At 48.3% G+C, this 27,777-nt stretch overlaps 1 protein-coding gene across 1 annotated transcript in view; it reads right to left on the minus strand.

Moving 5' to 3' along the window:
* XYLT1 (xylosyltransferase 1) overlaps positions 1-27,777 on the minus strand; it is a 311,203-nt gene that overhangs the window by 6,429 nt on the left and 276,997 nt on the right. The window contains exons 7-11 of the mRNA XM_042922618.1: positions 26,740-26,956; positions 23,563-23,739; positions 18,691-18,953; positions 12,025-12,220; positions 5,863-6,196 (exon numbers count right to left, since the gene is read on the minus strand). Coding sequence (XP_042778552.1) covers positions 5,863-6,196; positions 12,025-12,220; positions 18,691-18,953; positions 23,563-23,739; positions 26,740-26,956 — 1,187 coding nt within the window. The remainder of the gene's footprint in view (positions 1-5,862; positions 6,197-12,024; positions 12,221-18,690; positions 18,954-23,562; positions 23,740-26,739; positions 26,957-27,777) is intronic.

Consider the following 27,777-nt stretch of genomic DNA (forward strand, 5'->3'; position numbering starts at 1 on the left):
CTCTGCCAGTCGAGCACCCCACTCTTGGTTTCAGCTCCACTCCTGATCTCCAGGTTTGTGAGATCGAGTCCCACATCGGGCTCTGTGATGACAGGGCATAGCCTGCCTGGAACTCTCTCCTCCTCTCTCTGCTCCTCCCTGGCTTGCACACATACTCTCTCTCTCTCTTCAACATTAAATCTTTTTTCTTAAGTGCCAAGCTCCACTCCCAGTGGTGGAGTGAACCAGGTGGTCAAGAAGATTACGACCCAGGGGAGGAACACTGATGGCAATAAATAAGCAAGGTCATTTCAATCGGCAATACGCAAAACGGGACTAAACTGGGTGTGACGGTAGAGCAAGGGGTTGGCGAGCTACAGCCCTTGGACCAAATCTGGCCCACCGCGTATTGTTGTAAATAAAGTTTCAGGGGAACACAGCTATGCCTGTGCGTACATCTTGTCTGCGGCTGCTTCTGTGCTACCACAGCACAGGTGAGTACAGATCAAGACCATACATGGCCCACAAGCTGAAAATATTTACTGTGTAGCCCTTTGCAGTAAAAGCTTGCAGCCCCGGGGTTAGAGAGTGACAAGCGTGTTTCTTTGGGATGAGAGGGGCGAGGCAGGCCTCTGTGAGGTGACAGCTGAGCTGAGTGCTGGTTAATGAGAAAGCAGCAGCCGCAGGTAGATGGCAGGAAAGAGCGTTCAGGGCAGAGGCAACAGTGAGCACAAAGCCTCATTAAGTGCCTTTCTGCAAATCACAGAGGTAACGAGAGGTGGAGCGGGGGTTTGAACCCACGTCGGTCGACCTCAGCTGTCTCTCAGGACAGCCCTGCTTTGCTGAACAGCAGCACTCCATGCGTGAGCGCGAAGATGGCAGTCAGGGTGTCTGGGTCTGAATCCCCACGGCCCACACGCTTGGGGTGTGGATTCTGATACCAACACTGGGCACCTGGTTTCCTTGACCTAGTACCTTTTGTGATGGTTAGAAGGGTTGACTTCTTTTTAAGTGCTTAAAAAGGCACCTAGTGTTAGGATCCCAAATATAGAAAGAACTTGTACAACTCAACACCAAAAAACCCCCAAATAATCCAACTAGCAGAAGACATCCAGAGGGCCAACGGACACATGAAAAGATGCTCATCACCAGTCATTCTTGGAGAAATGCAAATCAAAACCACAATGGGGTATCACCTCACACCTGTCAGAATGAGGACTATAACACACGTACGTGTTGCTGGGGACGTGGAGGAAAAAGAAGCCTCATGGTGGGGACGCAAGCTAGTGCAGCCACTGTCACAAACAGTATGGAGGTTCCTCAAAAAGTTAAAAATAGAACTGTCCTCCAATCCAGCACTCACACTCTAGATATTTACCCAGAGAATATGAAAGCACTGACTTGAAAACACACATGCACCCCTATGTTTATTGCAGCATTATTTACAATAGCCACATTATGCAAGCAGCCCAAGTACTGCTTTATCCATAAAGATAAAGAAGGTAACTTATGTACAGTGGTATTTATGCAGTGGAATATTAGTCACAGAGAAGAATGAAATCTTGCCATTGGCAACAACACGGATGGAACTAGAGGGTATAATGCTAAGTGAAATAAGTCAGAGAAAGATAAATACCCTACGATTTCCCTCCTGGGTGGAATTTAAGAGACAAGAAGGAAAAAAGAGAAACCAAAAAACCAGACTCAAATACAGAGAACATACTGGTGGTTACCAGAGGTGAGGTGGGTGGGGGATGGTAAACTAGGTGAGGATTAGGAGTTGCCTATCGAGATGAGCACTGGGTAATGTATAGATTTGTTGAATCACTACATGTGCACCTGAAACTATAGAATACCACATGTTAATTATAATGGACTTAAAATTAAACGAGACAAAATCTGGTGCAAACACACGCACACAAGCAATGCAGGCCTGTACTAAGTGCTTGAAGGAGTTTAGCTAGGGTTACTGTGGCTGTTGTTTTTAGGACACAATCCTCCTACACTCACACAGTCATAGGACCGGTGTTGTCATCCCCATTTTACAGATGGGGACACAGGTGGCTATCGTGTGAGACAGATCAGGGGTTCAATCCAGGACTGGCTGGTTCCAAAGCTCGTCATCATGACACTCTATTTGCAGGCACATCCAACCAACTGGAAGCTGGTTTTAAGACTGGTTTTAAGTTTTTAAATTTTATTTTCATCTGGAAGCCAGTCTTTCAAAGACTTGGTTTCCCCATCTGTAAACTGGATACTCATTCCTGGTACCAGATTGACCCCGAGGGCTGGCAAGAGGCTCAGGTAAAGGTTCATATGCTCTGTAAACAGTAAAGGAACACTCAGGAGGCTGTGTGGCTCCTTCCCAGGGTTTCAAGATGGGGGAAGCAGAAAGGGCACGTTTGGGCTGAAGGAAAGAAGCCAAGATACTTCTGTTTTGGAGAGGTTCTCTCTTATTGCCTACTTATTGCCAAATACAAGAACAGGTTCTTAAAACACACGGGCCAGTGATTCTGGTGAGTTGTGTTTTAGCAAATCAGCTCTTGCCCTGCTTGAGATAGCCAGGGCTCTAAGAAATGTCCTTATAGGACAGTGTGGCATTCAGAAAACGTTTTCTGTTCGCTTGGCAGTGGCTGTCACCCTCACTGGCAACCAGGAGAGCTCAGATAATCCACAGACTGTTTTCTAATATGTGGTCCATGAGTGAGGTTCACGAAGGGGGAAGAAATCCCATACACCTGCAACTAGTGGCATTCACAACATGCCTTGACTGCAGACAAGAAAATCCATCCCTCCCTCCCTCCCTTCCCTCCATCCCCTCTCCGTCCCTCCCCTTCCCAGAAGCAGAGGGGCTGGGCTCCAAGGGTAACAGGTACAAGAAGGGGCAGGAGCCTGCATTAACATATATCCCGGCTTGCTGTGACTTAGCTGACTTAGGTAGGACCCAACGTGTTTATAAATCTGGCAGACAGGGCGGGTAGCTCCTGAACCATCTGCCCAAGAACAAAACCTGTTCTCTCTCCAGCAGGTCCTGATCTGTCCACCAGAGCCTCTCCGTGCCTCCACATCTGCAGAGCTGGTGGTGGGGAGATCTCTGAACTGACAAAAGGCAGGGCATGCAAAGTGAAAAGAGCAGCTAACAGACATCTGAACGCTGGGAACCCCGTATTATGGGTGATGCAGAAAACCCTGATGAAAAACGAGGTTAATGTGGGGAAATGCTATCACAGCATTAGCCCGTGATGCTTGCCTCTATAATTAAATTTTCCTCAATTCCACCTCATCAGATTTCTCGAGATTACCAGGGACGCATCAATAGCAAATTACTCCTGATGAATCATTTTACAAACTGCGTTGCTCCCACCTTCGTGTTCCCTGCCACTGGAACATCATTAATAGACACAAATGCTGATGTGGCGGGGGGCAGCTCCCAGTGGGGTACAATGACCCTTGGCTATTCCTGGGCAGGGTTACAAGAGCCTTGCCATCCTCAGAAACTCTAAGGAGGAAAAACTGGAAAAATCAGGACCCAGTTAAAGGCCCCAGGCTATTTTACTGGGGTGAGGAGGTAGATTCAGGATCCCTCCTTTGTTATATCCGACAGGTGTATGTGGAGCAAAGAGGACAATGCTATTTCTATCCCTCTCTTCTGCATCTTTCTTTGGGAACTCTCAGGGATGCTAAAGATGTGAACCTAATCAGGAGGGCACCTGAGGGCCCTCAGTGGGTGGGCTCTGGCCCAGCTAGTTCTGGATGTGTTCTTTTGCCTGCTTCCCAGGGGTGCTGGGAGGATCAGATTTCCTTCTCCAGAAAATATGAGGCCTGGATCTTTCTGCTTGCTCAGCACAGAAACTTAGAAGAGGCCCACACAAGTTCACTTCAACACCCCCTTGTTAGGATTCCAGGCAACCCCTCCCCATGTCTATGTCCCCCTCTCCTTGTGTCACCAGCTAAATGGCACCCAGCCCAGAACTGAGAGTTTAGCTAACCAGAGGCTGGAGTGCGTTTTTGGCTTCTGGGTTTCTGATCTGTTAGATATAGACCAACAATTTCAAATACAGAGAGATCCAGAAATCCTGTTTCTAAGAATCTATTTCATAGATGTATCTGCATGGGCACAGACAATTTCAAGAATCTTTGCAGCGTTACCTGTAACCCTACCACGACCGAAAGAAACTGTATGTCCACTCAGGGGATGAAAGATAGATTGTGGGTCTTTCTCCCAGTGGAATACGAGGCAGCTAGTAGCTTTATATATATTGACTCGTTAAGTCCAAAGAGAAGTTTCACCCCAAAATGTATCACTCCATTTTCAAACACCAGCAATGTGTGTGTGACTTATTTTGTGTGTTGATGCTTTAGAAGCCTTGAGAAACCTCTAGAAGGATGAACACCAAAGTGTTGGCAGTGGTTACTCTGGGTGGTAGGACTGAGCAGGGAGGAAGATGTTCCCAGTGATCAAAGGGGGAGGAGGAAAGGACAGAAAAATAAAAGTAAACTCTCTGGGTAAGAAAAGAAAAAGAAGGCGGCACGTTAAGAGTCTGACATCCCTTTCTGTGCTCAGCAGGAACCACTGTCCTGATTTCCTATTAACAACTCGTTTCCTCACAGCTTTTTATGGACAGAGAATCCTGAAATAACGTAGTGGTGGCTTGGCTTGCTTTTGAACTTTAAATGTATGCGCTCTAATTATGACTCTTCTGTGATATTTTCCTCTCAACATTATGTTGTAGAGACTCATCCAGATCAATGCATGGCACGGAGCTCCGCTGTCTGAACAGACCCCGCGGTGTTCATGCATCTGAATGTGGGCATCTGGACTGCTTCCGGTTTGGTGCCATTATGAACGATTCTGCTCTACTTCTGCACACGTCTGTAGGGCATACACCTTAGGCTGGGATTTCTGGGCAGTAGGAGGTGTGTGTTCAGCTTTGGTAGGAGATGCTATGCCATTTTCTAAACCCGTTTTATCACTTTGCCCCACCCCCCGCCCCACGCCAGCACTACATGGGAAGCCATTATTCTCCAACCCTCCATCATATGATACTGTCTAACCTTCGAACATTTCACAACATAGTGGCATGAAATCGGATCTCTTTTTGCTTTTAATTTGCATTGCTCTCGTTATTCATGAGGCTGAGCATCTTTTCATATGTGTGTGGGCCATTTATGCCCTGTCCTTTTTTTTTTTTCCCCTTTCTTTCTCCTTTCTCCTTTGTAGCAAAGGCCAGCAATCCTTTTCTCTAAAGGGCCAGATAGTCGGTTGTTTTGGATTTGTGGGCCATGCAATCTGTGTCAAAATTACTCGATGCTGCCACTGTAGTCCCAAGGAAACCATAAACAATATGTAAATAAATGGGTGTGGCTGTGTCCCAATAAAACTTTATTTAAAAAAGAGGGAGTGGGCCAGATTCGGCCCCTGGCTTGTAGTTTGACTTATGGGATTTCTTTATATATTCTGAATGTATTTTTTTTTATGTGTAGCAAATATTTTCTTACTAGTCTTTTCATCTAGTGTTATCATATTTTTGATGGAAAGAATTTCCTATTTTAATTACTATTTTTAAAAAAGTAAGATTTGCCAAAACTCAGTATCTGCCTGGGTTTATTTCCCATCTTGTTTTAAATATAATCAGGGCTCTCTGGAAGTCCAGTGGGAGAGCATCTAATAATTAGGTACCTAATACACAGATGACATCATCTCAGTGTGCAGGTAGAAAATTAGAAGGCTCTCTTTGCAAACAAGCAGGGAAAAATGCCAAGCAGAGAGCACTATTCTCTGAGGCAGCCCACATGCCCCCCACCTGCAATGCCTGAGGGAGAAGACCCGGGAGACGCCCAGGATGGATTATTTCCACCCCCAGAGACACTAGGAGTACTCACCTGGTTTGATGGGCTGCCTATTTGAGAAGGTCAGAGGTGCAACGAGGAATTTGGTCTCTGCAACTGGCACCCAGTGGTGAAGAATTTTCACTGTCCAGACCCCAGGCCTCAGGGGCAAGTTCAAAGGGGGCTTGTAGTGAGTGAATTCGGCAGTGGATTCAATCAGGATGTCATAGGTGGCTGCGATGATGTTGACGGGATCCACCCAGATGACAGTCACGGTGACATTGGGGCCCTTCCCCCATTTCTGCATGCCTACCGGCTCATCCATGGGCCCCAGGAGCCCCCCAAAGTTGCGGAAGAGCCGCTCCTTGGCATCCCAGTCGGTGCCGACCTGAAAGAAGAGAACGAGTCTTGGAATCACTGAGCCGGATTTAGGATACAGGGTCCCAGAGAGGCCTACCATCCTGCTTGTTGGGCTACATACACCCATTTTACAGATGAGGAAATGGAAGCTCTCAGGAGGTCACCTGCTCAAGACTGCAAAAGTGGTAGTAAGCAGAAGATTTGAGATTTGGACCCAGTCTGTGGTCTGTTCATTAAACCACTAGGCCTCCTGGGCCTCATACAGCATTTGACACTTGGAAAGAAAACACACAACATGCACTGAATCAATCAATGCCTGCTGGCAGGCCATCCTGAGGACACATACCTCCACTGCTCAGCAGGTGCGGGCGGTTTCCACTTTGGTTCTCCGTCTTCTAGATCAGGCACCTCCATCTAGTATGACATTCTGAACATGAACGGAGCTCAGGTTTCTGAGCTGCTCTATCACAAGCTGGGAAAAAGGAGGGTCCCTCAGCCTCGCTTATTGCTGGCAGTTCACATGGCTCTCCTGGGAAGAGACTGCTGTGGCCTCTCTAACACAGAGCTAGACCTTAGGGGTGGGACGTGGCTGTGACACCTACCCTTCCTGCCAGCGAGCTGGTGTCTGTGTGGCTCTGACTGGCTAGGGGCCTGCTCTTGGCTTCCCTCCTAACACTAGAGTCACCTGCAGTTTGTTCTTCAGCCAGAGTGGCCAGGAAGAGCCTCTGAAATGTCCTCTCGCTGCTGCTCAGTGCCCCTGTGGCTTGCTTCACTGTGCTTTCCTGGTGCCTAGCACCATGCCTGGTGCACAGCAGGTGTCCGTGTCTGGTTAATATCTGTCACATCGCTGAGTGAGTGACATCGCAAAGAAATGAATGGACTACACAGATCCCTGATACTGAGCTGTTACTATTTCAAACCAATTTAAACGAGGGGTCTTCTGCTCCCCCAGGAGATTTAATTTCATGTTTTTGAAGATACAGCATGTGGGCAATGTTGTCAGCAGATAATGAGCACACTCTAAGGCTTGCCTGTTTCTGTGGTCTTTCCATCACCAGCATCTCCAAGGTGTGCGTGCGGGTTGGGGTACAGGTGCACGAGAAGGTGCACCAACACCCCGAGAAGATGCCTTATGTACAGGAGCTGACTTACTTTCTTGTTCTTGCCACTGGTTGCTGCGTCTGGTCTTTCTCTTAGACCCAGAGCTCCGTGGCTCATGCTTCCCAAGAGCTTACCATGGGACTGGCTTAACGCTGAGCGCTCCAGTGCACCCACTTGTTTGACCCTCTCCGCTCCGTGAAGGGGAGACACCATCATTATCCTCGTTTTATAGATGAGAAAACCGAGGCTCAGGGCACTGAGGTCACTTGTTGTGGTCAGTGAGGGGCAGAGCCAACAAGGGGACCCGGGAAGTCCAACCCCAGAGGCTGTGTTCTAGTCCACTCTTGTGTTGCTGATCATTCATTCACTTGCTCATTCAAAAGTTCACTCACACAGACGTGCCAGACGCCTACTGTCTGCCAGGGATGCACGCTCCCACAGCTTGTTCCAGGTTTCCATGTTTACACAAGAGCCTACGGACTGGGACCGAGGAGCTGTCCTAAGGGCAGCGGAGGTAGGGATGGCTGTGGCACTTCGGCAGGGGTGGCCGGCCCTCCCAGATCGATGATAATGCGGCATCCGCTGCCACCGTGTGGATCAGCTCCCCCTGAGGACCCTGGTGCTAGCACAGTGGCTGGAACACAGCAGGAAGCAAACAGCTACCATTAACTGAAGAAATGAATGAATGAGCGTGCAGGATTCCAGATAGCCTCCACGTCTCGGAGAGTTTTCTCAAGAAATGCAGTCCTGTTACGTCCCCTACATCCAACCCTTGCTGGTCTCAAGTCCAGTCTCTCATCCCCATCCTGCGAGGTCTCGTCCCTTTCTGTCTCGCTTCATCTCCGCCCCCCAGCCTCCCTCCCATTCACCCCTGCTCCAGGACACCTGGATGTCTTGGCGCCTCTGTGAGGAGGGCTCTCTCTCGTCTCTGACCTTTTCTTTCTTTCTGGCCCTCTGGCTGGAACAGTCTTCCTTCCTTTCCCCACCGTCCTCCTGCCCAGACCGCACTCCCCACAGAGAGCTCAGCCAATGCATCAGCTTTACTAAGAAGCCTTCCCAGTTAGAGGCACCACCCTGGTGCTTCTCTAGTCTCTTTTTTAAAAAAAGTGTTTATTTTTGAGAGAGAAAGAGCATGAGCAGAGGAAGGGGGAGGACACAGAGAGAGGGGACAGAGGATGTGAAGTGGGCTCTGTGCTGACAGGAGAGAGCTCAATGCAGCGCTTGAACTCAGGAGCCATGAGACCTTGACCTGAGGGGAAGTCGGATGCTTAACCGACTGAGCCACCCAGGCGCCCCGAGGTGGGTGCTTCTCCAGGTGTTTGCCCCTCTCAGTTTTGGGTTTTTTTTTTTTTTTTTTTGCACAGTTTTACAACTTTTAATTTATGTGTGTCTTTCCTGAGCTCCGGACTGCCAACTCCATGAGGAGAGTGGCTGTGTCTGGCCTGTTCACCGATGTATCACTGGTGCCTAAAGCAGTACTGAGCACATGGTGGTGGTCGTCTGACTTTCTCCATCCATCCATCCATCCATCCATCCATCCATCCATCCATCCATCCTCTATCCATGAATAATTAGGGGCCAAGCACACGGACATCCCTATGCACCAGGCCCTCCACACTCTGGCTTTCCCACAGACACTAACAAATGGAGGACTGCTCGCTCACAAACTTATTGGGGTCCTACTTAAGGAAGGGCTTTGTGACCATTTAGGGCAGTGTGGGGACGCTCCAGACCAGTGTCCTTGGATTCCCCAAAGAAAGGGGGATGACCAATTCTCTTAAGTCTGAGCTCTAAAACCAAGATAGTCCAGATAGAAGATCTGCAGAGCAGCTGTCAGTGGAGAAGTGGATCTCATTTCCAATCCTAGAAGAGTGGGCAGAAGCCTGGCTGCCTCCCCCAAGCACGAGCAGGGCTGCCTGAGATGGAACCCCACTGCTGTCACAACCTCTGGGGCTTCAAGATCTTTTCACAGACTCACCGTGCAAGCCCATAAACACTTACTACACAGTGATTACTACTCAAATTTAAGTGCCTGTTCAAGTTCAACATATGGCTCCCCAACTTCAAACCCACTAAGAGCTTCTCACTGCATTTCAAATACAATCTGAGCTTTCCTTCCACGGCCTTCAAGCCCCACTCATGATCTGTCCCATTCCTTCTGAGACCTCCCTTCTACCACTCTCCCTCTCACGGTGCTCTGGCCACACTGGCCTTGCTGCTCCTTGAGTGTGCCAAGCTCCTTCCTGGAGGCCCAGGGCCTTTGCACATGCTCTTCTCTCTGTTTGGAATGCTATAGGTCTTCCAGTGGATGGTTCTTTTTTACAGGATGCTGCTCTGCAGTAATCTCCTTAGAAAAGCTTTCCTGAATGAACCATCCCATTGGAAGTAGTCCCCATCAGCCTCTTCAGTCCTCAGCAAGGACAGGAATGAAGTTTTATGTTCTTTAGCTGAAATGTTTTTCTTCATTTATTTGCTCACTCACAGGCTGCCTTACCACCTGACTATAATTCCATGACAAGAGCCTGTCTAGGTCACCGTGGTCTCTCTGCACCTAGTACACTGTAGCCACTTGGTGACTGTCTGTAAAGCAATGAGCATCTTTTCTGCCAGCCACCAGCATGGCACTCCCATGGGATGGAGAAGTCCCTCTGATGGCCCAACAATGGCCACCTGCTCTGAGCCAGGCCCTGCGCAGAGTCCTGGGGCTGTGCTGCCACAAGGCAGGGGGGCATTCCCTACAGTTCTCTCCTTTCTTTTTACCAATTTTACACTGTTTGCCTTATAAATTATTAGGAATTCATAAAAAAATTCAAAATACAAAATCCAGGGCCCCCTGCATCACACGCTGTTGCTCTGCCAGAGGTCTTGGTGGTTCTCACATCAAAGTTACCAGCCCTATGGTAGGAAGCCTCACAAATCACTAGCCATTGAGTGGCCAACCTCATTTGTCACCGCCAGAAGTGCCCAGTTACCCACTGGCAGGCTGATAAACAGGGAGAGCCCAGCCACCAGGCATCCGTCTCGTTAATGGGACGTTAATGTCTTCAGTTGGCCGCCCGGGGCCCCCAGCGCAGGATCCAACTGGGGCAGTGTCTAATGGCCCCCTGATGCTGGTAATTTATGGAGTCGACTTCCATGGCAGCTTGAATCCAGCCAATCCATTTGGATCCTTAATTGAGAATGGTGGCTTAACAAGAAACCCCATGCAGTAGGGCACAGCTCGGCCAGGTAGGCCACAGGCGGCTGGTGACGGACCGGCAGGGACAGTATAAGCAGGTGGGATCCTTCCTGCCTATCCCCGCCCACTCCCAGCTTTTTCAAGATACTCCCTATTCTAAAACTAGACTCTTCGTAGTTAACCCAGCAGCCCAGCTCACTGGGACTGCTCAACTCCAGAGATCCATCACCTTCTCTGGCTCCTTGCTGATATGGGGAAGGCAGAAATCAGGTGCTGGAGTTTTGTGTGGGCGACCCTCACCACGCTGGATCATGCTTCCTTTCCTCCGGCATCCCCCACCCAAGTCGACATACTCCTTCATTCAGAAATCGTATTCAGCACCTAGAAATGCTGGGTACAGGGAACACAGTCCCAGCTTTCTCGAGGATGATCAGCAAGTGATCAGAGAAACCAACAAGATGATGTTTAAATGGTAAGTGCTAAGAAAAGAAAACAATAAAATAAGTACATGTCAAGTGGAGAATTTGCTCTTGTGGCATATGTAGGTGGGAGGGAAGGCTTCTCTGATGGTTCACCATTGGGATGCAGATCAGAATAACAAAAAAAAAGCTATGTGAAAACCTGGGGGAAAGTATTCTAGGCCGGAAGATGAGAATCTGCCAAGCTGGAGGCAGGAACAAGCTTGGCATGTGTGACAACAACACAAGAAGTGTGAGTGGGGAGGAGAGTGGTAACAAATGAGGCTGGATACATAGAGGCCAGACTGGGTCTGCAGGTATGGCTGATGTCATAAGGGTGGTGCTGGGCAAAAAAACAAAAACAAAAAACAAAATAAAAACTAAAAATGCATCCCATGGATTCATGTACCCACACACCTGTCTGTCTATCCAGTGGCCCACCTGCCCACCTATCCACCCACCCATCCATCCATCCACCCACTCACCCATCTATCCATCCATCCATCCATGCATCTATCAATTCATCTGTCCATCCATGTATCTATCCATCCATCCATCCATCCATCCATCCATCCATCCATCCACTCATTCAATGACTGATTTGAATAAAACCCTGTGCTAGGAATTGGGGAGACAGAAACACCATTAAGCATGAGATACGTGGGCAGAGATACCTGGGCTCAATTTGGAGCTCTACCACTTCCTAGCTAAGATCCAGAAAGTTCTTGGCCCTCCAGAGGCCTCAGTTTTCCAGTCTGTAAAAGGAGACTAATGCCATCACTTCATTACGATACTGGTTTGTTCTGTCTATTGCTAATACAGGTTTAGGAGGAGTCACTGGGTAGGATAAAAAATTAAGAGGATTCTACTGGTAAAAAAAACAGACCAAGGGTTCAGGTCAGTTTGGACCACTGAGAGCGGCCACACACACTGTCTCTCTCCCTCCTCCCGTTTAAGATGCCAGTTCCCGTGCACTGGAAGATCTGCAAGTATGGGGTTAGCTATCGTCCAGGCTCTCCAACTCCCCTTCTCTTCCATCTCCATCCTCAAATGTCAGACTGGGAAACAGAGGCCGGCAGGGGGGCTGCAAAAGACGAAGAAGCACGACAGGACTCCTACCTCAGAAAATTGGAGCCTCCCGAAGTCACTGGGGGGACTTGCAATCTTGAAGACTTTCTTTGGCATCACCCATGTCTCCAGGGTCTCAAGTTTGCTCACGGCCAGATTGGTAGCGTGATGCTTGATCAGAAAGCCCTGGAAGCGGTCCGCAAGGAAGTAGAGGTGGACGGATGCTGGGTGGCCCATCGGGTAGTACCTGTAACAGATGCAGTCTTACGTGGGCTCATGTGGTAGGGCCAGAGGTGTGTGGGCTCACAACAGAGCGCGTTACCCATCATACTGGGGCCATTCCAAAAACAGGCCCCATTTTACACAGTGCAGACCATGGTCCTTTGCACCCTCCTGAAAGCTGCTCCCTGTGTATCTCGGGTCCCAATAACTATAAATGACTTCTTGGCTGTTTATAAATGTAAAACATGCTGACTGAACAAAAGCACAATAAAGAAAATAAACATTATTACTTTTGATGCTTCTTCCCATGGAGGATGTCAGTTCACAGTTATTTATTGATCCTCTGGTGCTAGGTACCAGAAAGTGACAACAGTATGCCAACGGTGCCATATTGATGTCTTTCCCTTCAGCCTTATTGTCTATACATATATTTGCATATATCTTACATATTTGGGATAATACACCTTCTGCTTTTATTCTGCTTTTGCTTCATAGTATTGCCTAAGCATTATCTCATGTCTTTGAAAAGTCTCTGAAAACATGATTTTTTCTGAGTGTGTGCACACACACCACTCCCTTGTAATGCCATAGGTCATAGAGCAAGTCCATCTTTGGATGCTTAATGTGTTTTTTGTTTTTGTTTTTGTTTTTTTTTTTTTTTGCAATTCTAAACAATGCTGCATTAAACATCTTTTAATAAAAAACCTTTTTTGGAACATCACTCTCTCTCATCTCCCAAAGGCTCTTTATGTCTGCTGTTCAACTTTATCAGAAAGGTTGTACTGATTTACATTCCCACTGTCCTTCTCACCCCACAGCATTGGGTATTATCCTTAAAAACTATTGCCAATCCAAGAGATATACACACAAACAGGTAGCCCCTTAATACACATGCCTTTGATACTCAAGGTCTCTCGGCTGAAAGGGGCAGGGAAGCTAAGCAGAGGTACCCCAAGGAGGCGGGCGGGGGGGGGGGGGGAGGCACAGAGAGAGGGGAGTTGTGGACAGCTCAGCTCTTTGTCCTTCCTACGCATGAAATAAAAGCTGCCGGCCTCTGTAATGTGTTAATAGCATAACACTCAGAAGGTGCTGGTGGCCCCTAGGGAACAGCATTCCACAAATCATTGCCCCACCCCTTGTCCTTCCTGCCCTCTGGCTCCAGTCAGGAGTTTAAGTCTTCATGTCCAATTATAATGGTCAGGGAAGCTGCCTTCCTGTGTTGACACATCTCCCGAAGTCACCATCTTGTTGTTGGGATGCCTCCAGGGCTCTGAGAAAACAAGCTTATGCTGTCTTGGGATTGCCAGTGGAACATTCAGGGCTTATGCAAACCCGCTTTGGGTCTGGATGCTGGGAGCCACAAACCCCCCTCCCTGGACTGTGCTGCCGAACTTTCTGCCATGATGGGAATGCTTTTCTCCCCTGCTGTCCAGTACAGTAGCAACCAGCCACCTGTGACTCCCGAGCGCTTGAAACGTGGCCAGTGTGACTAAGGAGGTGACGTTTGAGTTTTAGTTAATTTAAACGTGAATGCTCGCTTGTGGCTGGTAGCCACTGTGGAGAGCCTAGAGTTGTGGAGGGGTCTTGGGGCAGCCTGCATTCATGTCCCCAGTTCTTCACCTCCGCTGTCTCCACACTCTTTTCCATTTGACTCTGTACGTCTCCTTGCACCAATGAGACAGTCTAGTTCTCGGTCTTGAATCTGTTTTGGCTAGCAGAGTGTGGTACAAGGGGTGTCATGCCAGGTCTGAGCCAGAGCCTCCAGAGTCTTGTACATTTCTACTTGGCTCTTGCTCTTTTGTGCCTACCTTGAGAGCATGCCTGAGCTCGCCTGCCAGGGGAGGAGGCACGGAGAACAAGAACAGAGCCATCCCCACTATCCCAGCCGAAGCCATCCTAGATCCGCTGACAAGTCTCAGCTACAGACAACAGAGCCCCACTTGTGACCTGCAGCTGGCTGTAGATGCGGAAGAGACACCAGCTGAGACCAGGAAAACTGCCCAGCTGACCCACACACTTGAGCGCTGTGTCAATGCTGATCCTTTCAAAACATTGATTTGGGACTTGTTATGTGGCATCATTACAATAGATAGTCTGTCCACGTTTGTTCTGTAAGGTGGGTAGGGTCAGTGAGGGTGGATGAAACATAGGAGAGCTTGTCATGAGAGTCAAGAGAAAAAAGTGGTTCCAGAAGGGAGTGGCCAGTGGTACTAGGTGCTACTAAGGGATCAAGTAAATGAGCCATGGTCAAGCATTCTAGAAATCCAGGAGTTAGTCTTTGATTGCTTGCCTTCCCTCACCTTCTATCAAGAAATCCTGTTGTTCCCACCTGAATCCATCCTCCCTTCTCCTTATGCACTGCTAGCATCCATCCTCATCCAAGCCACCATCACACCCTACCTGGCCCTTTCCAGGACCTTCCTTGCTTGTCCCTTCCTACTGTGTCCACCGTAACCCATTGTTAGTAGCCATATCCACTGTCCACTGCTTAAATACCATAAGTGGTTTGCTTGATGTCTATGATAAAATCCAACCTCCCCATGTGGCTGACCAGGTCCTGCCTCTCCTTCTAGCCTCATTTTGTTTCCCTTTGTCCCAACCCTTTACCTTCTAGCCACATGGATTCTTTATTTTGGGTTCTTGAGCATGCTAAGCTCATTTCTACCTTGGGACCTTTGCACAGGATAAACTTTTTGCTGGGGATGCTCTTCTCCTGTTACATTGCACGTCTGGCTCTGTAGTCCCATTCTGCACAAATGTTACCACCTCAGAGAGATCTTGCTTGACCACTGAATCTTAAGTCACCAACTCATTGCTACCATGTGGCTTTTGTTAGGTATGCTGAGGTACTGTCTTTACACTAGAATGGAAAATCCTTGAATTCAGGGGCCTGGTTTGTCTGGGTCACAGCCGAGTGCCCAGTGCCTAACAGGGCCTGACACATGGGAGATGCTCAGTAAATGCATGTTGATTGAGTGAAAATTCTAGAAGGGTTTTCTCTTGAACCTTTGGCTTCTAAGGTGCATCTAGGGTACATATAACCCTATATATAACTGAAAAAAAAGTCCTGTGATACCTTCTCTTGACTGTATATGGTACTTGAGCAATTAAAACTAAAATGAGGGGTGTGCTTGGGTGGTTCAGTCCTTCAAGTGTCCAACTTCGGCTCAGGTCATGATCTCACGGCTTGTGATTTCCAGCCCCGTGTAGGGTTCTTTGCTGACAGTTCAGAGCCTGGAGCCTGCATCAGATTCTGTCTCTGTCTCTCTGTGCTCCTCTCCCACTCACTCTCTCTCTCTCAAAAACAAACATTAAAAAATTTAAAAACAGCAATACAGGTCATTTTAATTAGGTGCAGTACAATATACAAAATCCAACAGGATATGACCCAAAGGGTGCCACAGATGCATCCCATCTGGCCCAAAGGGGTTTTCCTTATTTAAAGAAGGTGGGCATTGAAAAAACTTAGATTCACACAAAAATCTGGATTTCTAATTTCTCTTGAAAAATCAGGAGACTGGTTGGCAACTTCAAGTCTGCAATTCCCAGAAGGCAAGGATGTGCTGGAGCTCGGTACCAGGGCCCATGGGTACTCCACACTGGCATGGTCACCCCGCCCCGTGAGGACTGGCACTGGCTGACACCTGCTATTCTCTGGCTCGGGATAGCATTTGGATTTAAGCGCCTGTATTAAAATACTGACATGGTTATCTCTGGATGGTGGCTCAAAAGCAAACTTGTATGTATGTATGTATGTATGTATGTATGTATTTGTTTATTTTGTATTCTCTCAATTTGCCATTTCAAAAATTTCTGCAATGAACATGTGTCATTTTATAATGAGAAAAAAAAATCAATAAACATTACTTTTATGAAAGGTTATACTATAGACTGGAAGGACAATTTGCATGAGACGCCCAGAGGAAATGAGACTCCTGAAATAAAGTTTTCATTTGCTATTTCCCCAGATACCCCAGAGGCAGGAATTCACTCTCTTTTGCCTTTTGGGATAAGGGTCCTTTGTCCTGATTTATTTGCAGGCACATATCCATAAATATATCTGCTTTGCCCACAGCAAGGCACAATGGTTCTATTATAATAAAAAATGAGGTAGAAGCCAAAGGATTCTAGGCCTGAGGCAACTTGATGGCTTGTTTAATCCCCAAACAAATACCAGGAGAATATTTCAACAACCCTAAATAAATTGTGGGTGTCTTTTGGAATTTCGTATTGGTCGTTTACCTTATCAATTCCATCAAGTCTGGGACTAAAACTATTCTTGAACAACATTTGCCTCCCCAGAGTCAGACACCGAGTTACCTACAGGGATGCATGTGGTGGCTCTGAAAGCCAGGATCCTGTCCCCAAACTAGCAGGAGGGGAAAGACACTGGTGACGACCTTGACCCGGGGCACCGCACCTATCCGCAGTGGGCGTGTTGGAGGGAAGTCTGAGCTACTGGCCGCTTGGGAGAGGGAGGAGTGGGGCTCTTAGGGGAGCCCCAGATGAGCATCACAGAGGCCTTGAAAGTGACCTTCAAAGACTGGGGAAGGGTGGGCCGCACAAGAAGCGGGGAGGCGCTGAGCACAGGGAAACAGCCAAGGAGGAAGCGGTTCATACCAGCTACGAAGCGTGCAGCTCCCACACCGGGCTCAGTGTTGACTGCTTTTGGCAGCTTCACGATAATGGCAACTGAGATACCAACAGTGACATGCGTCCTTACTGAGCACTTAGCGTGTAAAACACTTAAATGGGATGATAATAGTAACAGTGATACGTAGCTCATGAGGCAGCATTTGAAGATGATCTCCGTTAAAATTCACATCACCTTACTGACACTATGTGCATCTTATAGATGAGGAAGCTGAGGCAGAGAGATTAATGACTTGTCCAAGGTCAACAGGTATGGAGTGCAGTCCTGGGCTCCCAACCCAGGCTGGTCTCCCTTCAAACCCAATCAGAACTCGCACGGAGAGGAGAGGCGAAGTGTGAGGCCAGGAGGAGAGAACGGAAGTGTCTGCTGCAGCCCAGCTGGGTATGCACCAGGCACTGGGCGGATACTCCCATGTTTGCAGCTTGGAGGGAACAAGACAGTTCCTCTTTCTTCTCTTCTTCCACTCCCCAGATGAGGAAACAGAAGAGCAAGGAGGGACACCAGGGGAGGCCTCAGTGTGGACAGACCGTTGTTCCAAAAAAAAAAAAAAAAAAGAAGAAGAAGAAATGTTTTCTCTTTGTAGTTAAAGGAGGGAGGTGGGATGAGGAAGAGAACGCAGACCAAGAAAGAGAGGGAGAGTGATTAGCACTTCTGGGAATGCATCCTAAGGAAATCATCAGAAAAGAGAAGGGGAAAAAAAAAAAGAGGCTTTCTGCACAAAGATAGTCATCAGAACATTATTTACAATGGTCCATTACTGCCAAGGCAACGGGAAAGGGCAGAACCAGGCAAACTCTGGAATTTCTACTCAATGGAATCCTTGCAGGCATTAAAGAGGATCATTATCATTAGGGAGGCAGCAGAGCGGCATGGGGAAAAGGGGGCGAATATTATAACGTCAAATGAAAAAAAAAAAAACCAGGGCTCCCAATTCTTGGTGCAATTATGTAAACATCTGCAATGCGCATTGCTGGTACGGAAGAAGAGGCAGGCAAAATAGACCAGGGCTGGAGGGCTTCGCGAAGGGGAAGGGGCCCAGGGTGAATGATCTTCTACCTTCCCCTCTTCTTTGCATATATTCTAGAACACTCTTTCTTCAAGTCTCAACTGGTACCTGCTAGTGGTGGGTGAGATGACGCTAAGCGGTACCTGAACATCTTAAATAACAGTTCTGCATGTTAATGACGCTTCTGGTTATATTTTTAGGTGTGTCAGTGATAGTATGGCTATGTATTAAAAAGGAGTCTTTATTTTTCAGAGATACGTATTAAAAATATGTATAGCTCAAATGGAAGGTCGCCTGGGATTTGCTGCAATCAAACTATCTGGGAGGAGGGTAAGTGGGCAAGGGCGAAGAGAGGAAATCACCTTGGCCCTGAGCTAGAGATTGCTAGAACTGGGCGATGGGAGCATGGGGTCACACTCTGCTATTTCATATATACTTGACATTTTCTGTAATAAAAAGTAAAAAAAAAAATAAGTTCTGCATTTTCATGGTTACCTTCCACTTAAGACAAACACCACTATACAACATGGTGATCTAAAGCTTCCCTGTAAGATACACGTACTTAGCATAAACATGAGTGTGCTGCAAGGGAATAAGTAGGTAAACAGTAGACTTGGTATTATGAAAAAGCGGAAGAGTGACCGTGGCTTAGAGTGGAAGAGTGCCGGCCCTTCGGACAGTTCAGATGCTTTTCAGGCCCTAGGAGACTGGGAGAGGTGAGGTGCGCGGCTACAGCCCCCAGAGAGGTGGAGGTCCCCACGCAGTGCCCCCTTTTGGTGCTGTGCCGCCCGCCCCTCCTGCACCCCGGGACGATTCTCCCCACCCATGGGCTCACCGGCAGTTGTTCTCCCCCTCCACGTGCAGCGACGACTCAGCCCGTCGGAGGCCCAGGCGGGCAAAGGAGTGATACAAGGTGAGTGCCACGTCGCTCAGGCTGTGGGTGCCATCTGGCTCATCATACACGTTCTCCCAGTAGGAGCGGAGGCCTGGGGTGCCCGCGGGGTAGTTCCCGTACAGGTAATAGTCCAGCTGCCCGATGATTTCCTGATTCACCACGGCTTCGAATTTTCGGGCAAAGAAGGTGGGCCTGGCTGTCTGCTGTGCTCATGGGATAAAAAAAGCAGTGTCAGGGAGTGGGATGGGGGAGGGAGTGGGGGTTTGGGGAGCAGGGCTCGGCAAGCCACCCTGTCTGGATCCACATCCCAGCTCTGACACTTTCTAACCTCTCTGTCCTCAGTTTCCCTATCCGTAAAGTGGAGATCCTCAGAAGTGTGTTAGGACTGAATGAGTTAATATTTGGAGAGCATTTAAAGCAATGATGGGCACAGAGTAAGCATCATTTAAATGTCTGTTAAATAAATGACGTCCTAGATGTTTATAGCTGAGATGGATCTCAGGAATCATTTAGCTGAAGGTCTGGGGCAAATATAGCCTACAGATATATTTTAGTCGTCCAGCAGAGTGTTTTAAAATTGAATTAGCTGGCAATATTTAAAAAGTACAAGAGTTCACAGAAACAACTTTTAGCTTTCCTTTAAACAGAAATACATCTGGCAACATCCAGGCCCCTGTTCCTACATGGGAATGACTGCTTAAAGCTGGAGAGCAAGGGGGCGCCTGGGGGGCCCAGTCAGTTAAGTGTCCGACTCTTGATTTCGGCTCAGGTCATGATCCCAGGGTCTTGGGATCGAGCCCCGCATCAGGCTGCACTGAGCGTGGAGCCTGCTTGGGATTCTCTCTCTCCCTCTGCCCCCTCTTCCCTGTGTGCCCACTCTAAAATAAAAAATAAAAAGGCTGAAAAGCAGCTGTCCCTTTAGATGGGCATATCCTCTTCAGCTCGCTATAGTCTCCACTACTCCCTACTGCCTCCTGGGCACAGCAGCTGATTTACAGACTCACAAGGAACTCCGAGAGGTACTGATCAGAACAATCTGTGGGAGTGAGACTTAGGAATCTACATTCTTAACAGGTTTTTGGGGTGATACTTTTATAAGACTCCAAGGTAAGGTAAATGGTGCCTGACTGGGCTAAATACCACAGTCAATTGAACATTTTTTAAAAAATTCAGATTCTGGGGTCCATCCCCAGGCCTACAGACTCAACATCTCTGGAGATGAGGTTTAGGAATCTGGAGGCCAAGAAGCTTCCCAGGTGACCACGGTGCAGTATTAAAGGACCACGTATGTAAACCAAGTTTTCAAGGAAACTGAGGTCCAGAGAGGGAAAGGGACTTATCTAAGGCCATACAGCAAGCTAATGGCAAAGCCAAGATGAAGATCCAGGGTTGAGGATAAAGAAGGAAAATTCTGAGCCCGCTGTGACCTACTGGGTCTTATACTAATATCTGGGCAGGGATCAACAAAGGGCCATAGTAACTATTTCCAGCTTTGCAACTACTCAACTCTTCTGTCATAGTGTGAAAGCAGCCACATAGTAAATGCAGCTGTGGTCAATGGGTGTGGCTGTTTTCCAAAAAAACTTTATTTACAAAAGCAAGCAGTGTGCTGGATTTAGCTCAGGGGGTGTAGTTTGGTGACCCCCATCTAGGACTGTGGAAACAAAACCTAGCCCTCCCTTGAGGAGCTAATGGTCTAGTGTTATTACTGACCTTAAGCTGGGTCTAACACTGTTTTCACTGCAGTGGGTTAATAGCACCAATGACCATAAAAAACACCGAGCACATACTATATACACCGAATGCTGCGTTATATCACCACCTCGAATCCGCAACTCTGCAAAGCAGGGATTATGAGTTTCATTTGACACAGAAGGAAACTGAGCTCATATACAAACTCACACGGCTGCAGGACTCTCAAGCCCAAGCTCTTTCCACTATGCCATCCTAGGACTGGGCTGCTGGGTAAGCTGGAAGCTCCCGAAAACAAACATCCTTGGTATTATCCTGAAGATCCCCTCGCTTCTCGGCTTCATGAACCCTGTGGCGGTTCACGGACAGTATTTAATAGTATTCTCACTCTCCCTGGGGGGGTGGGGGGGGAAGTTCAGTTCAGTTACCTTACAGTAGTGCTGAAAGGAGACCACTTGGGGTCAAATCCTTACACTGCTACTTCCTAACTATGTCTTTGGGCAAATCACCCAGGGCTTTAGCTTTCTCATCCTTAAAATGGGTATAATAAAATACATACTAAGCACAGAGTCTGGCACACGGTGTTAGCTATTATTATGTGACTATTATCACTACTCCCCGAAGCTTGCTACGAGGGGCTTCTAGACCTTCATGTTCTCGAGGCAGAGAATGGACTCAGAGGCCGGCAGCCTCCCTCGTCTGCTTGTGATTCTTTATTCACAGCTGTATCTTCTAAAAGGGCACGTTTCTATATTTATCACTCTTCTTTGAAAAAGAACTCTAAGTTCCTTACAGGCAGCAGTTTCTTAGACTCTAGATGTTGGGGGATATTCTTGATCTCTGTTTACTGTGAGAGGAATAGCTGTGAGCACGTGCGAGGTCTCTGTGTTAGCTGTCTTTACCAGAGACCACGATGTTCCTGGGAGGCTGGGGCTGGAACGCAGATGCCGCCACCAGGGGCAGCGCTCCCACCAACTGCCGTGGCCATTTGCTCTAAATGATGAAGGTCCTTGGCATTGAGGCAAATAGTTGGTCCTCTACAAAAGGGGGAATCTTTTTTTTTTTTTTTTTCCTTTTGAATAGGTCAGCTATTTCCCCTGCAACCTTCTTTCTGCTCAGTGGATCCTTTCTCCATGGACAAAGGAGTTAAATGTCACCCAAGTTCATACCTAAATTAACATGGGTTTGAAGAGGTCCCTGGGTAGCTCTTAATCTGCCACCAAAAACAGGCCTAAAAGAATACTTATTGCAGCAACCGCTTACAGAGGTGAAAGATGTTAGGTGGGCACCTTGAGGAAATCCAAATAATGAGATGGAACCCTCTGTGTGTTCTGCACCCGCGTGGACACAAAACCAGGGTGGCAGTGGGGTTTGATGGAAAAGGCCCAGGTCTGCAGCTGGAGGCATCCAGGAGGGACCTCCAGCCCTGCCACTCCACTCTGTGTCCACGGACAATGAAGTTAGCCCCTCTGTGCCTCAGTTTCCCTATGTGCACAATGGGGATGCTGCCTACCCCAGTGAAGCCAAGGCCCACAGAGGTCCTGGCACAGAGCCTGGTATGGGACAGAGTCCTACTCCTGTGCTTCTCAAGCATAAATAGCCTCCTCCTCTACCTGGGAATCTTATTTATGTGCAGATTCTGCCCCAGGCCAGCTAGAGCAGTGGAGATTGCAGCCTTCTAACAGCTCCCTGGTGATGCTTATGCCAGCTCCCTGGACCACACGCTGAGGAGCCTGCTAAGAGACTAGAAGCTCCACTTGGGTGGGGGTGGCCGTGTCCTCCCATGGATGGTTCTATTATGTGTCAGAGTGAGTCTGCGGGGGTGCCTCAGCTCGGGTTACCCACCTGTACTCCCTCTGTGTTAGTGGTTGGGGAAGAAGCATACCATATCCACGTGGTGGCTCTGGTGACCTCAGAGTGATGTGTTTAACCACTCTGTAGCATTCTGCTTGCCCTCTCAGCAGCAAGTGCCAGGGCATGGTGAGGGGGGTGAGGTGGGAGCGGGACGGGCACTCACACAGGACGGAAGGAGGCTGCCATCCAAAAGAGGTCTGGGTGCCAAGCATCCTTGGGGCTCATGGAAGCAGATGGAGCATTTATGACCCCCTGCCTCTGCTCCCCCCAGAACCGTAAGTCGCTTGGCTGTGCCGAGACACTGTGATGGCAGTAACGTTTCTACCTCTTCTGACTTCTTTGGGTTCACAGAGCGCGGTGTTTTGCAAACCTGACTGCTCATCAGGATTCTCGAGTGTAACACATCAAAATAAAAATTCCTGGACCTCAAGTGGGGGTGAGTTTGCCCCCAGAGGACATTTGGCGATGTCTGAAGACATTTTTGGTTTTCCTAACTGGAGTGTGTGGCTAGATCTAGCGGCTGGAACCCAAGGATGCAGTCTCACACCCAACAATGCACAGGACAGCACCCCACAACAGAGAACTATCCAGCTACCATGTTCGGAGGGCTGAGGTTGAGAAACTCTGCCCTGGGTACACTCAACTTGGAACCCAAAAATGTATTTTTACTGAATATTTCAGGGGATTCTAACTGAAAAGCAGTAGAGAGAAATGGATTTGGAAACATACATAGCCCTATGGGACCTCGAGTTCTTTTACCTTTCTATGCCTCGGTTTCTCTATCTCTAAAATAGATTACTGATAATATTATCTTGGGATGCCTGGGTGGCTCAGTCAGTCAAGCGTCTGACTTCGGCTCAGGTCATGATCTTGCTGGTCATGGGTTTGAGTCCGCTGTCGGGCCAGAGCCTGGGGGACTGCTTCGGATTCTGGGTCTCCCTCTGTCTCTCTCTCTGCCCCTCCCCTCCCCCCTCAAAAATAACCAAACATTAAAAATTTTTTTAAAAAAGCCAATAATACACTATGTGTCACACAAGGTTGATGTGGGGTTCATGAGTCAATACAGGCCAAGTGGCTAAAACTGTTGTGGCCTGGGGGGTAAGTGATCAAAACCTGGTGGCCACAGTTGATGTTGTCACTGTTACTACGGACACCCAGGTCTGGAAACCGCAAGATGAGAAGACTCGCAGGCCCGGCCTCAGAGGCCTGTGGACGTGTGCCGGGAGGGCGTGGGCCAGGGGCTGGCAGGGGCCCCGGTGGGCTCACCTGGAAACGGTGGAAATCCTGCGGCTTGAAGTCGTTGGGGGAGCAGCCGCACCAGTCCACGATGTGCTTGTACTGGCACTTACAGCCCAGCTTGCGGTTCCAGTTGGTGATGCGCAGGTTGTTGTCCACCATGGTGTCGCAGTGGGGGCTGTTCTCCAGGACGGTGTGGAAGAAGGACTGCGGGGAGACAGGGACCAGCCTGAGACCTCCTCCAGCCTCCCTCGAGTGGGCTGAGGTGGTGGTGGTGGTGGGGCCTCCCTTCCTCCAGGACCACCTGACTGCGCAGGGACTCCCCTCTCCTGGACACTCATTGGGTCTCTCTGCAAATGGGGTCAGCTGCCAGCTTGGTCCAATTCAGGCTACACAGGATGTTTTGTCCAAGTGGCTTCATTCTGTTTGCAAGTCTAACGCTCTGAGTGTTTCTCTAAACTGTCTTTCCCCAGCAGTCTACAATCGGATTGCAAGACGTTTCCTATTGTTCACGACATCTCTGTCTGCCCGGCAGAGAGGAAAAGTCCCTCAGGTTATGTCAACTCATGGGTACCAGAGGAAACGTGGTGACAATTTTCCAGAAAACCTTGGGCCAAAAGGCCTCCTGCTTTGCAAATAGTCAGATCTGAAACCAAGGGGATTTCTGTCTGAGATATCTAGAGAACAAGGACTGATGCTCTAGAATTTCACCCCTTGGTAAAAGAAGCCAGATTCAGGGATGTTTCAGTCCCAGGCCCCCCTCCTCCTGCCTCAGCCACACAGGTGTGGCTACAACACAGGGAGGGGTGGGGCAGGGCTGCTCGCTGTCCATGGTGCTGAAACAGGCTCCATTAGTTTCTTGTAATCCAATAACTCTTGGCCAACCTCTCCTAGGAATCTGAGAAGGAAGCAATACTGAGAGTGAAGAAAGAGACCAGAGAGAGGAGAGAGAGGAGGGGGGAGGAGGGACAGGGAGGGAGGGATGGAGGGAGAGAGGGAGAGAGGGAGAGAGACAGACAGACAGGCAGACTTCTGTTTGGACACTGTTTTATAACAACCCCAGATACCAGGCAGATAAATTCTCCCTGCTCTCTGCTCCCTAGGGGGAAGATGTTGGGGTACACATGTCTGCCTCTAATAAATTTATAGCTCAGCCTTTAGATTTACTCTAAACTGTTTTCCTAGAGGTGGTCTGGGAGAAGGGAGGGCAAGGTATGGATCCTGGAGTGTTAAGTGCCTGTGTGTGCTGGGGCGGGGTTGAGATAGAGCCAGCATCATGAACGGCATCTTGATTAAAACAACCAGAGCCTCCAAACAGTCCCTTCTCAAGCGGGGGATGGGCAAAATGAGGCTCCACCCACGAACTCCAGCTGCCCTGTGCTGCTAAATGACATATGCCCATGAACCTGGATTTTAAGCTTAAATTGTCTACAAGCCCACAGAGGCACATATTCTCCATCAAACAGTGGGGAGAAGTTCCCAATTACCAATTACCCTATGTCCTTTCATAATGATACAGAAATTCCCCGAAGATAATGGATGAGGAGGTTATCGACATTGAGAGAAAAGGTGATTTTCGCTGAAAAAGGATTAAAAGCTGATTACCTAATGTGTGTGCAGAATAGTAAAACCTGGCCCAGTGATGACAAGCCCATCATCCCTCTGGAGTGACGTGGGCAGTCAACCCTATCAGCTTGGCACTGCTCCAGATGTTGGTGAGGGATGTGGAAACCATCAAATGAGATACGTTGTCTTGTCTGACCTAGACACACAGCCTGAGCCTGAGGCACAGCCAGGAAGAAATGGTAGACCACTCACGAGAGGTGTCATGGGCTCAACAGAAGGGCAACCAGCTCTGGAGTTTCCTGAAGTCAGAAATTAGGAGGAAAGGGAACTGGAGGCCAGAGAGCTGAATCGAGAACCCCCCAGTCAGGTCTGATAAGAAGGCTGCTGGCAACATTCAGAACTGTGTCCACCCCCCCCACCCCCCATTTTCAGATGGAGCTGGCACTGTTTCAGAACAGGCTGCAATTGTACACAACCAGGCTTCTGAAATGGACTGCATGTTTGCATCTCCTCCAAAATCCATAGGTTGAAATCCTAGCCCCACAATGTGATGGTGTTAGGAGGTAGGGGCCTTTGGGAGGTGATTAGGCCAGGAGGGTGGAGCCCTGATGAATGGTATTAGTGCCCTGATAAAAGGGACCCCAGAGAGCTCCCATGCCCCTTCTGGGATTGAGCACAATGAAAACCGTCAGTATGTAATCTGCAACCCAGAAAAGGGCCCTTGCTAGAACCTGACCATTCTGACACCCCAGTCTCAGACTTCCAGCCTCCAGAACCATGACAAGTACATTTTTGTCGTTTAAAAGCCACCTAGTCTATTGTATTTTGTTATAGCAGTCTGAACTAAGACACCTTCCCCTCACTGAGGTCTGAAAAGCTCCAGGGAGTGGTGACAGGCTCCCTGGAGCTTCCAGAAGCTGTCAGGAAATGTTGAGTCCCAATGGCTGTCAATGCAGGGGCTAGTACAGGTCCAGCAGAAGCCCTGGCTCTTTGTCTTTGAGATCACTGGAATTTCTATTGTGACCGATGAGGCCAACACTAATGTCTATCATGATATGATTAAAAAAATAAAAAAAAAACCCTCAATATTGAAAAAGGGATTCTTCATGTTGAAAAAGTGGTTATTACATGATTGATGACTGTAGAGGATCTCTCAAAAGTTGATGTGGGTGTGTCCTGAAAGAGCCGGCATATACAGTTGTGAGGGTTACACACTGCACAACCCTAGTGGGACACCATCAACACTGTCCGTCTGAGAGGTTTCAATTTTTTTTTTTAAGTTTTCTGGAAAATGGCAGTGAAGGGTCTTGTTCTATCAAAATCAGTATATTGTGATGATTTTACGACCAATGGGAGCCAAGTGTCTTAAGGAAGAGCTGCCTTTTCTACTTTGCACAAATATGCTGTGTGGACTGCTAGTGGCCGTGTTGTATGCCTGTCTATTCCATACCAGAGGCCGGCTAAGACAGCAAGGACCCTGGTGGCGGATGCAGTTCTCCAACTTCTTCTGGATGTTTGCAGGACTATGTATTGGACCCAGCATTGCTTTGCAAAACCTTCGGCAAAAATTCAGCATCTGCTTTGTTCCAAAGGCTAGAGCTGGCTCTTACCTTGCTGAGGAACTTTTCCCTAGACACTCACCTCAGCAGGAAGCAGGGTATAGGAGTAAAATTGCTTCATTTTGGTCACCAGATCATCTGTGGAGAACGTCACATACTCCACAAACTTCCGGTTCAGCAAGAACCAATCCGAGCCTCCATCCACAGCAATGCCCTCTGGGATTCGCCGGTCCCCTAGGCGCCACATGTGGGCGTCACACTCCAGGAAGAGTCGGTCCAGACCCTGTTTTCGGATGAACCTGTGAAAGCCAAAGTAGCCCTTAGCCCAGAGGTGCACAGAATCCAAATGAAATAGCACAGTCATGTCAATAAAAGCATGTATTGACACTTACTGTGTGCCAAGTATTTTTTTTAATGTTTATTTATTTGAGAGAGAGGGAGAGAACAAGTGGGGCAAGAGGCAGAGAGAGAGAGAGGGAGAGAGAGAATCTCAAGCAGGCTCCACACTGTCAGTACAGAGCCGATGTGGGGCTCGAACTCATGAACTGTGAGATCACGAACTGAGCTGAAACTAACAGTCGGACGCTTAACTGACCGAGCTACCCAGGCACTGCTACTGTGTGCCAAGTACTGAGCCAGGGGCTCTGTGTGTAGTTTGCCACTTGATCTACACAAGTGAGACAGGTCCCTATGTCCCCATGAGGTAAGCACTGTCAATATTCCCATTTTATGGGTGAGGATGCTGAAGCTTAGAAGGTTTAGGGGGCTTGCCCACTACAAGTAGATGGCAACAATCATCTGTTATATCCACTTCTTCCCTACGGAACTTTTGAAATCGCCTTTTCGTGCCATGAAAGCCTTAGCACTTTGGTGAATACAGCCTATGGATGCTCATCTTGGAATAATGCTCTTAAAGGTATACCTTAAATATGTAGTATTAAAAATATTACAAAACCCCAGTTATGATGTAATTCATATGGTTTTAGATTCACACAAGAAAGACAGGATTACAAAATATTTTTCAAAACACCAAATTTGTGTGTGTTTCTTTTGTAACACATGAGATAGCAAGCTCTTGTGGCAGGTCTAACAACTGTTGTAATTTTGCAGAAGAGGGGAG

Source organism: Panthera leo, chromosome E3 (assembly GCF_018350215.1).
Source record: "Panthera leo isolate Ple1 chromosome E3, P.leo_Ple1_pat1.1, whole genome shotgun sequence".
Classification (NCBI taxonomy): Eukaryota; Metazoa; Chordata; class Mammalia; order Carnivora; family Felidae; genus Panthera; species Panthera leo.